Consider the following 16,701-nt stretch of genomic DNA (forward strand, 5'->3'; position numbering starts at 1 on the left):
ATTTCTATAATGTTTGAACTTTATTTTTACTGGAAAATGTCTCTCTGGCCACTCTCTCAAGACCAGATCTGTTAGGAAAAGCTATGACTGAAGTTCATATGAAAGATAATATCACGTGCACTTGGATTATCACCGTGGGGAGGAAGAAAAGTGGATGGTTCCAGGGTATCTTTCATAGGTAGTGTCCACAAGACTTGGAGAAAGATGGGTTGTGAAAAGTAAGGTAAGAAAAGAATCAAGAGTAGTAACTCCATGATTTTTGGCTTGAACCCCTGGGTGGATGGATGGTGGTGCTGACAATGGGGAAGCTGGAGGAAGAGCAGTCTTTTTTTTTTTTTTTAAAGATTTTATTTATTTATTTGACAGATAGAGACACACTGAGAGAGGGAACACAAGCAGGGGGAGTGGGAGAGGGAGAAGCAGGCTCCCTGCCGAGCAGGGAGCCCGTTGTGGGGCTCGATCCCAGGACCCTGGGACCATGACCTGAGCCGAAGGCAGACAGACGATTAACGACTGAGCCACCCAGGTGCCCGGAAGAGCAGTCTTGAGAAGTTGGAAATTAAGAGCTCTGTCTTCACTGTGTTGAGTTTGAGCAGCCAGTTAGATATCTCCATGAAGACAGATGGCTGGAAATAGAAGAATTGGGAATCTTAGCACAAAATTTTTGCTACTGTTTGACAAATAGTCTCCTGTTAACAGTATTGACCTTGGAGGGACTCTAGAAAATAGTCACTTGAATACATGCATTCCTGCTGCCTTTTTCTATCAACTTCAGTCCAACGCCATCTGCCTTTTCTGAGCAGAGGAGCTGCTGGGTCAGGTAGGTGGTATCTGAAGTATATACAAGTGTCAAGCTCCATCTAGTACAAGTATAAACCTTTTCCACATATAGGCCTTCAGGAAAACCTGAAGTTCAGTAGTGCAAAACCCGGGGAAGAAGATAAAAACACCAAAAATCCTGGAAAGAGATCTCTTTTCATCCAGGGAGACCAGCAGATCCCCTAAAGAAAGGACAGCAGTGATTTATGTGAGTGTTAACAGAAGGACCTAGTGTTCTCCTTGGCCCCCAGGGAACTATAGGTTGCTGAACAAAAAAGCTGAATTCACTGTCAGGCTGGGAAGTCTCTAGCTTTTGTACCTTCAGAGACAGAAGAGCAGAAGTGCCTGCCCTTGGTGCCATGTGACTGATAGATTGCCAGCTGGCATGCCACAAACTTAGAAGGGCGGGAACTGCTGTGTCTCCCATTCTCAGATTGCCACAATTGAGGATTTCCAAAAGGCAGACCCAAGAATGAATCCTGACTAGGTAAAGCATAATAATGAACCACACCATAGGAGACCCAGTAACTGGGAAGAAGAATAAAACAGAATAACCAGAATGGGAATCTCCTAGCACAGTGAAACTCCTTGAGGGGACAAGATGACCACAGGGGAGGGGAGCAGGGTATGGGAAGAGTACTTAAAGAGGATTTATTATTACATCTAAAGATTCTCTCTAGCAAAACAAAAAACAAACACATGGTTTTAGAATTTTAAAATTGAGTAGATGGTCTGAAGGGAGAGGATGATCACTACAGAAACCACATTAGGGGTCTAAATGACAAGGGTGACAAGACCATTCAGTGGGGAAAAGACAGTCTTATCAACAAATGAAGCCGGGAAAATGGATATCCACATGCAGAAGAATGAAGTTAGACTCTTTATGCTGTATACAATAATTAACTCAAAACGGATCAAAGACATAAGTGTCCTAGCCAGAGCTATAAAGTCTTAGAAGAAAATGGGGGAGGGGGGTGTCTCCTTGCGGCAGTGGCAGCTCGAGAGCGGAGTATGGGTCATGGCAGGACAGGTATTTAAAAAAGTTTCTTCCCCTCTTGGCCCGAGTTTTAGTTGAAAGGAGTACAGCCGAAACTGCTACCAAAGGAGGCATTTTGCTTCCAGAAAAATCTCAGGGAAAACCATTACAAGCAACAGGAGTCTGTTAGATTCAGGCTCTAAAGGAAAGAGTAGAGAGATTCAACCAGTTGGCGTGAAAGTTGGAGATAAAGTTCTTCTCCTACAATATGGAGACACCAAAGTAGTTCTAGATGACAAGGATTCTTTCTTTCTTTCTTTCTTTACATTTATTTATTTATTTGATAGAGAAAGAGAGCAAACGAGGAGGGGCAGAGGGAAAGGGAGAGAATCTCAAGCAGACTCCCCGCTGAGTGTGGAGCCCTACACAGAGCTCAGTCCCATGATTCTGAGATCATGACCTGAGCCAAAATCAAGAGTCGGAAGCTTAATTGAGCCATCCGGGCACCCCAAGGATTATTTCTTATTTAGAGAATGTGACATCATGTAGACTGAAATAAGTCATTATTGAAATGGCTTTGCATGATGCTGCTCATTCCAGTGAAGTTGTGAAATCTTTTATCAGGTGAATAATTTCCATGTCTCACTTTTATAATAACCTAAAAAAAGAGAAAAAAATACCGTAGAGGAAAATCTTCATGAGAGGCAGTGAATTCTTGCATATGACACCAAAAGCAATGTCAATAAAAGAAAAAATAATTAAATTGAACTTCATCAAAATTTAAGTTTTATGCACTAAAGGTCACTATCAAAAGAGTAAAAAAATAGCCCGCAGAATGAGAGAAAAGATTTGAAAATTATATACGATAAGGGATTAATACCCAGAACACAGAAAGAACTCCTGTAACTCAACCACAAAAAAAAAAAAAAAAAATGGGCAAAGGACTTAAACTGACATTTCTGCAAAGATATACAGACGGCCAGTAAGCACATGAAAACTTGTTTGCCATTCTTAGTCATCAGGGAAATGCAGATCAAAACCACAATGAGATACCCCTTCACACCTGTTAGGATTTTTTTCTGAAAATGGGAAATAGTAACTGTTGGCAAGGATGTGGAGAAATGGGAACTTGTGTGCCTTGCTGGTGAGGACATAAAATGGTGCAACCATTATGGAAAACAGTCTGGCGGTTCCTCACAAAGTGAAACATAGACGTACAATAAGATCCAGCAGTTCTACTCCCAGAAAGCAGGGACCCAAACAGATAGTTGTGCACCGGTGTTCATAGTGTTATTCACAGCAGACAAAGGGTGGAAAACAAGAGTCCATCAACAGATGAATAAACAAAACGTGGTGTGTACGTACAATGGGATATTATTCAGCCATAAAGATGAATTAAATTATTTTTTTAATATTTTATTTATTTGAAAGAGAGCACGAGAGGGGGGAGGGTCCAAGGGAGAAGCAGACTCCCCGCTGTGAGCAGGGACCCCGACATGGGACTCAATCCTGGGACTCCGGGATCATGACCTGAGCCGAAGGCAGTTGGTTAACCAACTGAGCCACCCAGGCGCCCAAGATGAATTAAATTTTTATTTTTTTAAGATTTTATTTATTTATTTGACAGAGAGATACACAGCAAGAGAGGGAACACAAGTAGGGGGAGTGGGAGAGGGAGAAGCAGGCTTCCCATGGAGCAGGGAGCCCGATGTGGTGCTCAGTCCCAGGACCCTGGGATCATGACCTGAGCCGAAGGTAGACGCTTAACGACTGAGCCACCCAGGCGCCCCTAAGATGAATTAAATTCTGATGTATGCTATAACATGGATGAACCTTGGGAACATTATGCTACATACAATAAGTCAGGCACGAAGGGACAAATACTGCATGATTCCACATATATGAGGTCTCTAGAATAGGCAAATCCATGGAGCGAGAAAGTAGAATAGAGGTTACCAGGGGTAGGGGGTCAGGGGAATGGGAAGTTATTATTTAATCTGTTTAGGATGATAAAGTTCTAGAACTAGATAGTAGTGATGGTTACATAACACTGTGAAGGTACTTAATGCCCTTGCATTACATACTTCAAAATGGTTAAATTGATAAGTTTTATATATATTTTTACTATTATAAGAAAATTTAAGATAAAAATAAAACCCTCAGTAACAAAAATGTTTAAATAGCTAGGAATAAATCAAGCATTTTACAAAGAAGATTGAATGACATTAGAGAATTTCCAAATAAATGGAAGTATACTGTGTTCACAAGGTTCAGGGTTATCAATTGCCAGTTCTCCTCAAATTAACCTATACAGTCAAAGCCATTCTAGTAAAAATCTCAACAGTTTTTCTGTAGTCGTGAAGCAAATCCTAAAATTTATATGGGAGATCAACGGGCTTGCAAATCACAAAGTCAGTTTTTCTAAGACTTTTTTAAAAATGAGAACACAGTGGAGAGGGCTTATGTCACTGGGCATCAGCCATGACTACAGTGCCCCTGTAATGAATAGTGTAGTTAGTATTGGCCCGGACAAGCAGATAGACCATTGAGATGGAACAAAGAGCCCAGAAATAGACTCACATCTATAGGAAACTTAACACAGAAAAGACCTTAGAAATCACTTGGTAAGGGGCGCCTGGATGCCTGCCTTCAGCTCAGGTCATGATCCCAGGCTGGGATTGAGCCCCACATCGGGCTCCCTGCTAGGCGGGAAGCCTGCTTCTCCCTCTCCCACTCCCCCTGATTGTGTTCCCTCTCTCACTGTGTCGCTTTCTGTCAAGTAAATAAAATTAAAAAAAAAAAATCACTTGGTAAAAGCTAGATTAATCAGTAAAGGGTGCTAGGACTAATTATTTTCCATGGGAACAACAGATTGCTATTTCCTACACCAAAGTATATTTCAGATGCATCAAAGACCTAGTTGTGAATAGGAGAACATTTTTTACTTCACATTATGTAAGAATTTCTTTTTAAACTAGACACGAAACATAAAAAATAGAAATCTTTTACTACATTAAAATTTCTAAAAAGTTCTGTTTATCACAAGATACTCTGTTTATAACAAAATGAAAAGACAAGCAGGGTGCCTGGCTGGCTGTCGGTGGAGCATGTGACTTAATCTAAGGGTGGTGAGTTCAGGCCCCGCGTTGGCTATGAAGTCTACTTTAAAAAAAAAAAAATGAAAAGACAAGTTACAGATTAAGACAGTTGGGACAGGTGTAGTAGATGTAATATAAGGACATGAGAATTAAATAATTCTTACCAGTTTAGAGGTCAGAGTAGTAGATTTAAAAAAAGGAAAACCCAGAAAGAATAGTAGCCCCTGGTGGAAGGCAAGGTACCAGCTTGGAGGGGCAGGAAAAGAGCTTTTGGTGGGCTACTGATGTCTTACAGCTTGTTCTCAGTGGCAGATGTTCAGATGCATAGGCATCGAGTTTCATTAAGTTGTAGTATTAGGATTTGTATATTGTATCATATTAAAGTTAAACCTTAATAAAAAAAAAGAATATTAGTGGGGCACCTGGGTGACTCAGTTTAAGTGTCTGACTCTGGATTTTGGCCCAGGTCATGATCTTGGGGTCCTGGGATTGAGCCCCATGTCAGATTCCCTGCTCAGCAGGGAGTCTGCTGTCCCTCTCCCTCTGCCCCTCCCCCACACTGGAGGGGGCTCTCTCTTTCTGAGATAAATAAATCTTTTTTTTTAAAAAAAGAATAAGGGCGCCTCGGTGGCCCAGGCTCCTGGGATTGAGACCCGCATCAGTCTCCCTGCTCAGCGGGAAGCCAGCTTCTCCCTCTCCCACTCCCCCTGCTTGTGTTCCCTCTCTAGCTGTCTCTCTCTGTCAAATAAATAAAATCTTTAAAAAAATATATTAGTAAACAGTAAACCAGATTTAATTAATATATATGTAGAGAGAATTTTACAGTCTCTGAAAATATCTGTGTTTTTCGTATCTTAACAAATGCTATAGTAAAAGATAATACTGACCAGATTCTTTACTGGTAACCCAACAAATTTTTTAATAGTGTCACACAAAATAATGGCTACTTGGAAAAGTATGAAACACCCTCCTGACCCTTTGATCAAAAGAAAGGAAAAACAAAACTCTTTAACAATTTTATGTATGTATGTATGTATGTATGTATTTACTGAGAGAGAAAGAGTCGGGGTGGGAGGGCAGAGGGAGAGAATCCCAAGCAGACTCCCTGCTGAGCCTAGAGCCCAAAGGGAGGCTCATTCTCACAACCCTGAGATCATGGCCTGAGCCAACATCAAGAGTCAGAGGCTAGACTGAGCCACCCAGGCGCCCCACCCCAAAACTCTTAAGAGTGAATAGGAAAGCATTTCTCTCTAAAACTCTACTGAAACTACTGAACTCAGAAAAATATATTGCCTGAAATGCATTTATTACTGAAGAAAGGCTAAAATAAAGGAACTTAGTACTTATCAGAAATTAGAAAAATAAATTTAAAAATAGATAAACTACAATTCATGAGATGGATTTTTAAAGTAATAAATTAAATTTGTTTCCTGTGAAACAAAAATTCCTTACTAGCCTGATTAGAGAAAAATATAAGTGTCAGGAATGAGGAGGGAACCAACCATAGATAAAGAAGAGACTGAAAAAAAAATAAGACCTATAACCCTGTAGAAATTGAAACAATTGATCTCCCCCTAAATTTTTTTAAATAACCAGGGGATTTGGGGAGACCATAAAATACTAGGAAACCCAGAACAGAACAAGACATTTGATCATATAAAATTTTAAGATTTTAATCTAGAAGACTTTAATCTAGAGCCTGGGTGGCTCAGTCAGTTGAGTGTCTGCCTTCTGCTCAGGTCATGATCCCAGGGTCCTGGGATTGAGCCTCACATTGGGCTCCCTGCTCAGCGGGGAGCCTGCTTCTCCCTCTCCCTCTGCCTGCCCCTCCCCCTCCTTGTGCTCTCTCCCTCTCTCTTTCTCTATTTATTTATTTAATAAATAAAATCTTTAAAAAAAGATAAGATTTTAATCTAGAGAAATTTACCATATATTGTCAAACAAGTGGTATATTGTGGAATATGTTTGCAACCCATATGACTAATAAAGGATTAATAGCTACATTTCGGAAACAGAACTTTTATGAACTCTTGAGAAAAGGAGAACCCAGCAGAAAAATGACCAAATGATGTGAATAGGCAAATTACAGAAGATTCCAAACAGCCAAGGCAGTAAACACGTGAAAAGAGGTCCAGGTTCTCCTCTGCCACAAAATGCAAATTAATGTAAAAATAAGCACTTTTTGCCATCAGAGTGACAAAAAGTAAAAAGAGTAATAATAACACACAGCTGATAGAGATTCTGGAAAAACAGTACTCATACATTAAATGTAGAAATGTGAATTAAATGTTAATGCCTTTTGGGATGCTTGGGTGGCCCAGCCGGTTAAGTGTCTGCCTTCGGCTCAGGTCATGATCCCAGGGTCCTGGGATTAAGTCCTGCATCGGGCTCCCTGCTCAGCGAGGAGCCTGCTTCTCCCTCTGCCTGCCCCTCCCCCTCTTTGTGTGCGTGCTCGCTCGCTCTCGCTGACAAATAAAATCTTTAAAAAAAAAGTTAGTGCCCTTTTAAAGAAAACAATATAGTAATATCCATTATGCCATTTAAAATGTATTCTTCAGACTAAAAAGTTAGAAATAAAAACACAAGTACGTTAAGATACTGTATATACAGAGATGTTTATTGTAACATTATTTATAGTAAAATAACCAAACTGGAAACACACTGAAAGTTTATCACTAAGGGAATGATTGAGTAAATTTTGCTACACACAGTTAAGCAGCCTTTAAAAATAGAGCTATTCTTTTTTTTTTCTTTTAAGATTTTATTCATTTATTTGACAGAGACGCAGAGAGGAAAACAAGCAGGGGGAGTGGGAGAGGGAGAAGCAGGCCTCCCGCCGAACAGGGAGCCCAACATGGGGCTCGATCCCAGGACCTGGAATCATGACCCAGCCGAAGGCAGACACCTAACAACTGAGCCATCCAGGCGCCCCGCCCCCTTTTTTTTTTAATAGAGCTATTCTTGTGGCCTTTGGGGATTTTCATAATTTTCTGTTGAACTAGAAAAGCCAGATGCAGAGATGTGTATGTACTATAATCCTCTGGTAGAATAAACAACGCCCTAAACCTTGACCCCATTTATGTGTGCATGTATGGGTGTATATGATTCTGTGAACCTGAAAGATGTTGACCAGGTGTTAATTATCTTAGGAAAAAGAGTAGGCTTCCCCCTGAAAAAAAGAGTATTTTTTATGGTGTCTGTGTTGAAGCAACATTGTTAAACAGCCCCAGTTATATAAAATTGTGTGTGCATACGGGGTATAACATGCATAATTCTAAATGAAAGTAGGACCACTGTCTTCCAGAACACCAGGGGGCACTGTTCACACTACAGTCTGTAAATGGTGCTCCCTGGAATTGTGCAGTAGGACAGCCCTGCATGAGGATGGTCAATGAAGATTGGCATGCTTGTCTGGGTGTTATTTATGTAATCATAAAAATAAAGGTCTTTTTACAGTAGTGAATGGGAAATACATGTTTTCCCATAGTAATACATTTTACCATTAGTGATAGCCAGTAGACCAAAAAGAACACCAGATCAGGATGTGGGAAGCCTGAGTTTTGAGTTTGGACTGAGTAGTCTGATCTTTCTGAGCTTCACTTTACTCATCTGGTAAATGGAAATCTTACTTACCTTACTACTTCTCAGAGCTGTTGGATGATCAAATGAGATATAATGGGTATTAAAACACTTTAAGAGATGAGACATTTAAACATAGGGATTCCCTGATGATCTGGGTAGTGAACCTTTTAGAATAGCATCTGTGACTAATTCACCTAACAGTATCTTGCTCGGTAAACATGTGCTGAATGTTTGAATACTAGTTATTTATATGTAAAGTGACTGGATTTTCTTCAAGGTAAGATATTATAAGTGCTTTGCAAATAAATATTACAGAGATATCCTTTGTAGCATTTTCCTGCTACTTATAAGTATGATGCTTGGAGACTATATCTTGGGGTTTTTGTTACCAGATCGATGAGGTCCTGAGACAGGAAGACAAAGCTGAAGCTATGTCTGGCCATATCGATCAGTTTCTGATAGCCACGTTCATGCAACTAAGACTCATCTACAACACACATATGGCAGATGAGAAATTGGAGAAAGATGAGATCATCAAGCTGTATAGCTGTATCATTGGCAACATGATTTCGGTAAGGCTCCCTCTGTAGAACGTGAGCTTCCCTTCAGTGTCTCATCCTGCCTGGGTTCTAGAGCCTGAGTCAGTGTAGTTCCAGTGAGTCCTGCGTCACTTACTGGGTTTTACTTGCAAGCTACGGACTACTTTCATCAGATGTTGGGTGACACTCCAGTTTGCCTTATTGTTAGGATACAAACTAGAATGCTTACATACTACATGCCTGATGAAGACATGCATCCTACCCGTGTCTTCATCAGGCATGGTAGGCCCTGGGTGCGTTGTCACAGATAACTGCTCACCCTAAAAGAACTTCTGTAACAGGAAGGAAGCACTCCAGTTAATTTTGGCGGTTAATTTGGCTATTTCCGGAGGTTTGAGGGAGTCTGGTGATTTTTTTTTTTCTCCCTAATACTCTGAATTTTTTTTAATACAGTAAAATTGTTTGCTAGAATGTTCCACCCACATTTATCTTCTTTGCTGTATACTCTGGGTTTCTTACTTCTCTAACACAAGGATGATTGGATAGCTGTTTCAGATCGAGAGCCTCGCCCGGGAGGCCTCCACCGGAGTGCTGAAAGACCTGATGCATGGCCTCATCACCTTAATGCTAGACTCTCGAATTGAAGATCTAGAGGAAGGACAGCAGGTGATCCGCTCTGTGAACCTCTTGGTGGTGAAGGTGCTGGAGAAGTCAGACCAGACCAACATCCTGAGGTATAACTGTAATCTCACCCCTAGAGCCTGGAACAGCCTCTCTTTCGTCTACCCATGGAAACCAAAGTCACTAGACCAATTATAACTTTAGGTTTGCCTAGTTATGTTGATTTATTACTCTTCTCTTCCTCATGAACTAAAAGTGTTCCAACCTGAGACAGCACTAAAACTAGTAATGACTCAGTAAGCCAGCCAGCATAGTGTGTTTTCTAGAATAGGACTGTAGTGTTTGTTGGTTACCTCCCCCTTTCATGTACATTTCAGGCACATTTCTCTCTCAGCTACCAGTGACAATGAAAAGTAGATGAGGAGCTTTACCATTTATCAGGTGGTAACTGAGGAAGCTTAAAGGTTTGACATTTATTTTCTTCACAGCTGAATGTCAGGTAATCAGAGACAGTCCTGATCCATGAGCTCTCAATTTATTAGATGGATACAGTTTACACTTGGCCTTTTAATTGCTGATTTTAATTGGAATGCATGTTTGAAACTTATTGTTAATCATGTTGGGATTTTTTTTTCCTAGTGCCCTACTTGTTTTGCTCCAAGACAGCCTGCTAGCAACAGCCAGTTCTCCCAAATTCTCAGAGCTTGTTATGAAGGTAAAGTGAAATAATTTGATTTCTTTTCTTTCAAAAATGCAATACCTGGTTAAAGTGTGGGGAAAGGGGAGTTGAAAGCAGGACACAGACTTAAATCGACCAGGGCACACCTGAAAAATATACTTGGTCTCCAGTTTACACCCCAAGCTCAGGCCTGAACAGTTCTTGGCCTCAAACAGTGAAAAGGGAAAGACCAATTGTCCTAGAAACAAAAGGTAATTAGTTTGATGAGACAAATTTTATACCTTTTGGGGAAATAGGTATGTATAGCCCTGTAATATTTCGGTCTCTTCGATGGGAGACCCCAAATGAACATTTCTGCCCCATTATAATCCTGTTATTACACTGTAATAGTTTGTCTCCTTGCGTTAGATTTGGTTAAGCTGTATAAACTGTTCTCCCTCGATCCCACACCCAGTTCTCCACGTCTTCTCACTATTTAAGGCCCATCTCCAGGGAGTTGGGAAGAAGGTGTGGGGAGGATGACGTGGATGGCTTGTCACACACTAACCAGTGACGTGCTTGAAGTGAGTGAAATTGTTCATGTTTTAACAGCTGAACTCAAAAGACATGGTATGTTCCACACTTACCTCCCTGACCATCTTTCAGAAGTGACCCCAGAGCCTAGAGCAGGTGAAAGGTGGCAGGTATTATCTTCATTCTTCAGCCACTCCTTCTACCTTTTGTTTCTTTTTTCAATAGTGTCTCTGGAGAATGGTTCGACTCCTGCCTGATACCATCAACAGCATTAATCTGGACAGAATTCTTCTGGACATACACATTTTCATGAAGGTCTTCCCCAAAGAGAAACTGAAGCAATGCAAAAGTGAATTTCCCATAAGGACCCTAAAGACGCTGCTACACACTTTATGCAAATTAAAAGGACCCAAGGTAAGTGAGAACAGCAGCTGGTCCCTGAAGGAGCTTGAGGAGAGTATCATGGATGTGGCATGCCGCCATCTGAATGTGCACGTCTCCCTCAGATCCTAGACCACCTCACAATGATTGACAACAAGAACGAGTCTGAGCTGGAGGCCCACCTCTGCCGGATGATGAAGCACAGCATGGACCAGACAGGGAGCAAATCTGAGAAGGAAACAGAAAAGGGAGCATCTCGAATAGTAAGTGTCCTGACTGGAAAGACTGAAGGTGGTCATCTTGTCAAAGGTGTGAGCGCTGGAGCCTACCTTTCTGAGGGTCGAAGGTGAAGGCCTGGGGATTGGGTCACTCTCCTGCTATGGTGCTATGCTGTGAGCATTTCCACCTTGAAGTTTTCTTATATGAACTAGTTAGAACTGTGTGGTGGCCACACAACCAAAGGTTGTCAGATAAATCCACTGTGAACTCTACTTAATTAGGAAGGAATGGGCCAGGTCCTTCCTCATCAAGTTTAGTTAAAAACCCGTGACTGGAGGCATTCAGTGACCCAGAAAGGTGGGGTTTTCTGCTGCAGACACTGGTGCTTCTGTTATCCACAGGAACATATAAGTAAAGTCTGGGTTTTGAGACCTCTTCAGTTCTTATCCAATCATGGGTTCCTAATTAATAAGTCTAGCCAGTCCTTTGTGTCTTTCAATTGCAGGATGAAAAATCATCAAAGGCCAAAGTGAATGATTTCTTGGCTGAGATTTTTAAGAAGATCGGCTCTAAGGAGAACACTAAAGAGGTGAGAGGGGCAGGGGCAAGCCAAATGGGCATCTGCTTGATGCAGAAGGGCCACTGACTAATGTCCACCCCCTCTTCCTTTTTCTTGGTAACCAGGGCCTAGCAGAGTTATACGAGTATAAGAAGAAATACTCAGATGCTGACATTGAACCATTTCTGAAAAATTCCTCCCAGTTCTTCCAGAGCTATGTCGAGAGAGGCCTTCGGGTGATTGAGATGGAAAGGGAGGGCAAAGGCCGTATTCCCACATCCACAGGTATGGCTTCCTCCAGGGGCTGCAGGGATGAGCTCAAAATAGCTCCCTGCTTAGGAACTGGAGATTTTGATTGGCTTAATAAATTTAAGCCAATTTAAGCCAATAAATTTATACCTATGCTCCTCAGTCTGTGATGGTCACCAGTGATGTTCACATTGCTGCAGACAGTGGCCAACTGTCACCTGACTTGACCCATCACCCATGTTTGATAGGGGCAGGTGTTCCCTGCCCTTGAAACCATTTCTTCCCTGTGTTTCCAGGTGTCTGTGCTCTCTTGGTCTCCTCCAACCTGGCCTTCCTGGCCTTTTCCTTCTTGGCCTCTCTGATTCTTCCTTTCTCTCGACTCTTAATCGTGGCGTTCTCCAGGCTTCAGTCCATAACCATCTCTTTCTTCTTACTCTCGTTCCCTTAATTAAATCGTGTATTCTCATCACTTGAGATCCCATTTACATGCCAGAGAGGCCCAGGGTTGTTTGGGTCCAGCTCAAACCTTCCTGATCCCAACATATACATCCTGCCTGATGTATGTCTCCAGTAGACACCGTCATCTCAGCGTGTCACATATTCCTCCAAAACCGGCTCCGTTAGCTTTCTTCTCCATCTCGGATGATGGCAACTTCGTCCTTCTAGTTCGCTTTAGACCTTTTTTGCCTTTGAGTCATGTCTTCCCCTCTGTCCGGAAATCCTTTTGCTCTGCCTGCAGACCATGCACAGAATCCTCATGCACTTCTCAGGACCTTCACAGCCACTGCCCTGGTGTGGGTATCCTCACCTCTTACCTGGTGTATGGCCCTGTTCTCCCAGCTGACCCCCTGCTTCCAGTGTTGCCTCCCCATCATCATTTCCGCACCTAGCATCAAAACAGCACTTCTCAAACATTTTCCAGAGGTTCTCCTTTTCTCAGCAAAAGCAAATGGCCTTACAGAGGTCTGCAGGGTCCTACATTGTAAGGCCTGCTGACAGCTCTAAGAGCCACCCATCTCCTGCTACTCACGCTGACTCCTGTTCCACTCCAGCCCCCACCAGCCTCCTTGCTGTTCTGGAATGCACCAGACATGCACCTGCTGGGGGCCTTTGCACCAGCTATTTCTTACATGTAGATTGCTCTTGGCCAAGAGAGCCTTGTAACTAGCGCTTTCTCTTCCTTCAGATCTTTGTTCAGATGCCACTCAGTGAGACCTTTCTTAAAATTTGCAGCCTACCCTCCACCCTTTGATCAAGCACATGGTATGTCCATATGTAGCATGCCGTCCATATGTAGACATTCTGCTCATCACACTTCAAGGGAAAGACTCTTAAGGTCTTGGAGAAGCACAATTTCAGGTGTTAAAAAACAAAAATAATTTAAGAACACAATTGAAGCTTCAGCCCAGCAAGATACATGGTGAGAGGGAACACGATTATAATCTGAAAACCACAAAGGAACACGGTCTTAGAGGCAAACAGATGCGAGATTTTAAGAGTAGGAGTTTCAGGGAACTCACAAAGAAGTAAATGTGGGACAGACGTGCGTGCTCAACTCTGCACGGGGAACGGGGTCTCTCTTTTGGTATAAGGCTCCTGACCGCTGTTTTCTGTAACTGACACCTCCAGAGTCTTCTCTTTGGGTCTAGCTCCTGTAAACAGTAATTGGCAGACACTGGCGTTTTCACTGGGGAGTGGGTAATGTTTCAGCCTGACGTTAGGATGGATGAGCTGTCGTTCCTGTCATTCGGCAGGACCTGTTGAGTGCCTCCCCCGTGCCAGGCAACAGACAGAAACCTCTGCTAGAATTTAAAATCCACAAGGGCAGACACAGACACGGAACAACCTACCAAATACTACACCGTATGGCAGGTCAGAGGTGCTAAGCAGACATACCACGGTTTGCTTGATCGAGGTGGGGCCCCCTTTCTCACTTCCCAAGTCCCTTCTGGTGACATCCACAGCACATGTGCAGCCCGCGCATGTGACCCCACTGATTCCGGAGTGGTTGCGTGCGGGGAGCGCTCAGACAGCAGCCCTCCCCACTGGCCCTCACGTCCTTCCTCAGTCACTGGCCCCGGGCAGCAAATTCTCCGATTGTTTACATTAAAGATTCCTTTCTTCCTATACAGTAACCTTTGGTGCTTGCTACTTTGCGATTTACCGTAAGGGAATTTTTCTTCCCAAGACCACATCTTTTTGGCTTATATAATGTGTTTTCTTTGATACCAAATTGGGTATTTTAAATGCCTATATTTTGTGATTGTTCCTTCTCAGAACGTTAAGAACCGTGATAGATTTTTCTGGTTTTTCCCTCTCCCACCAGAATATTGTTCTCTATGCTGGGGGTGACAGATGCGCCGTTCCTGTCCCTCTTTTGGGGTGTTGGACACCTGCGTTTCTGCCTCTTCCCCATGCATACACTTTCGCCTTGAGCTCCTTGTTCTCTTCCCTGGTGTGAATAAGCACTTCCCCCTGCGTATCACCTGGTCCAGACCTAGTCTAATTGTTGCCAGCATTTCAAGTCCAGGCGTTCTTCAGCTGGACACCATAGCCTCGGGAGCAGCCTAGGCTTTTGGATGGCCCAGGCCAGCGGCCGGATAACAGGCTGCCACCCCCCTGCGGATCCCAGGATGTGGGCGGACAGCCCAGCTTACGCTCTGCTCTGTTGTTTCTTGGAGTTCTTGCTCAGCTTATCTAGTATAATTCAGAGCACCCTTTATCACCAACTCCAGATGGGACTTTGGTGGATTTTTTTAGTCTTTACAGTGGTGATATCCAAGCCCCAAATCGTTCCCTGTGGCGACAGATGAGCCCGGGCGGTCTGGAAGTGGGACGTGTGTGCATTGGAGTGTCCTCTCCCCGTCTCCTCTCCAGGCGTCTCCCTGCAGACGGAGGTCACGTGTATGCCCGCCCCCCCAAGCACGGTGTCCTCCATAGGGAACACAAACGGAGAGGAGGTGGGACCGTCTGTCTACCTGGAAAGGCTCAAAATCCTCCGCCAGCGGTGTGGTCTGGACAACACAAAGGTAGCGCTCCTTCCCTTCCGTGTGCGCAGGGCCAGGCCGGCCCGCTCTCCCCGAGCTGGGGCCTGACCTGCTCCGCCGCTGTGTCTCCTTCTCTCCACAGCAAGACGAGCGGCCCCCGCTGACCTCCCTGCTCTCCAAGCCAGGAGCCCCCCCGGTCGCCTCTTCCACCGACATGCTGCACAGCAAGCTCTCTCAGCTCCGGGAGTCCCGGGAGCAGCACCAGCACTCGGACCTGGATTCTAACCACACTCACTCTGCCGGAGCCGTGACCACGTCCTCGTCCTCCACAGCCAACATTGACGACTTGAAAAAGAGACTGGAGAGGATAAAGAGCAGTCGCAAGTGAAGCCGCCCCCGGCCCGTGCCCCGCAGCTCTAGGTCACTAAACTCGGCGTCCCCCTCGCGGCAGGGGCTCGGCGGGCCCGGCGCTCGGACCTGCGGAGGCGGCCCCACGCGGGCCTCTGTCCGTACTGCTTCTCCGCCGGCGCCCTGCCTCTAGCCGACTGTCCATGTTGTAGTTTAGTGCACAGACTTGTCAACAGCTGCCCTCCTCTCGGCTCCGACTAGTCTCCACAGCCTTTGTCTTTTATTTTTAACTGCTCATTTGTAAAGTCGTCCCGATCTTTCCTAGCTTTTCACTATTAGAAACTCTTTAATAGTTCTCCTTTTGAGTTTGTGAGCTCCTCTCCCCGTAGCCCTGAAGGGTCAACTGTATTCTGTATGAATGCATGGCATGATACAACTAATTTAAGAGTCTTTTATAAATAAAGTTTGCATTAACTAGAACGGTCTCCCAAGATGCTCCATACCTGGGCAGCTGTCACGTATCCTTGGGACCGGCTAGCCACCCAGCCAGCGGAAGCGGAGAAGGTACTGTGTGAGGAGCACGCCTCGTCGGGGCACACAGACTCATGCTTCTGCTCCCCTGGAACAGGAGCAGCTCCCGGGGTCGGGGGACAGATCAGTCCCTGTCTTCCCCCATCTTGAGGTCCTGGTCATGACTTCCCTCCCATCAGCACTGCGGTGCCAGGGAGCCCTCGGGCTTCCTGCCACTTTGCAGTGAGCTGGGGCCCAGGACGGGCCAGGCTGCAGTGCTCTCCGCACAGGGACTGGACTCGGGGGCCTCTGACCGAAGGAGCTTCCCACGTGCTTTTCGGGGCCCCTCTGAGTCTAGACCCATAGTTGCTTCCCGTTCAGGTTGAGTGAGGACTGGAAAGTGAACAGAGGAGTCGCCTCCAGAATAAATTCGCCAGGGTCTCCCTCCACGGTCAGAAAAACTCATTAGTACTGAGAGGCTCTGGATTCAGATGGGCAACTTCCTGGGCAGCCAGGAGGGTCAGGAAATTCTTCTAGATGATCTTTTACCCAGCCGGCCCTCAAGAAATAAAAGGTTGACGGAAAGTGAATCCTCTGTTGATTCTAGTCGAGCTTTTCAGG

At 44.3% G+C, this 16,701-nt stretch overlaps 1 protein-coding gene across 5 annotated transcripts in view; it reads left to right on the forward strand.

Annotated features, from left to right (window-relative positions):
* Positions 1–16,050, forward strand: part of CKAP5 (cytoskeleton associated protein 5) — a 102,425-nt gene extending 86,375 nt beyond the window's left edge. For all 5 annotated transcript variants that reach the window (XM_028111199.1, XM_028111201.2, XM_088018152.1 and 2 more), the window contains 9 exons: positions 8,868–9,047; positions 9,561–9,748; positions 10,275–10,350; positions 11,053–11,241; positions 11,334–11,471; positions 11,933–12,016; positions 12,112–12,271; positions 15,113–15,264; positions 15,365–16,050. In XM_028111199.1, the coding sequence (XP_027967000.1) occupies positions 8,868–9,047; positions 9,561–9,748; positions 10,275–10,350; positions 11,053–11,241; positions 11,334–11,471; positions 11,933–12,016; positions 12,112–12,271; positions 15,113–15,264; positions 15,365–15,610 (1,413 nt within the window). In that variant the 3' untranslated portion in view covers positions 15,611–16,050. The remainder of the gene's footprint in view (positions 1–8,867; positions 9,048–9,560; positions 9,749–10,274; positions 10,351–11,052; positions 11,242–11,333; positions 11,472–11,932; positions 12,017–12,111; positions 12,272–15,112; positions 15,265–15,364) is intronic.
* The last annotated feature ends 651 nt before the right edge of the window (positions 16,051–16,701 follow it).

Source organism: Eumetopias jubatus, unplaced genomic scaffold, assembly GCF_037043125.1.
Source record: "Eumetopias jubatus isolate StellerSeaLion01/CBP00866 unplaced genomic scaffold, mEumJub1_p1.0 scaffold_13, whole genome shotgun sequence".
Taxonomy (NCBI): Eukaryota; Metazoa; Chordata; class Mammalia; order Carnivora; family Otariidae; genus Eumetopias; species Eumetopias jubatus.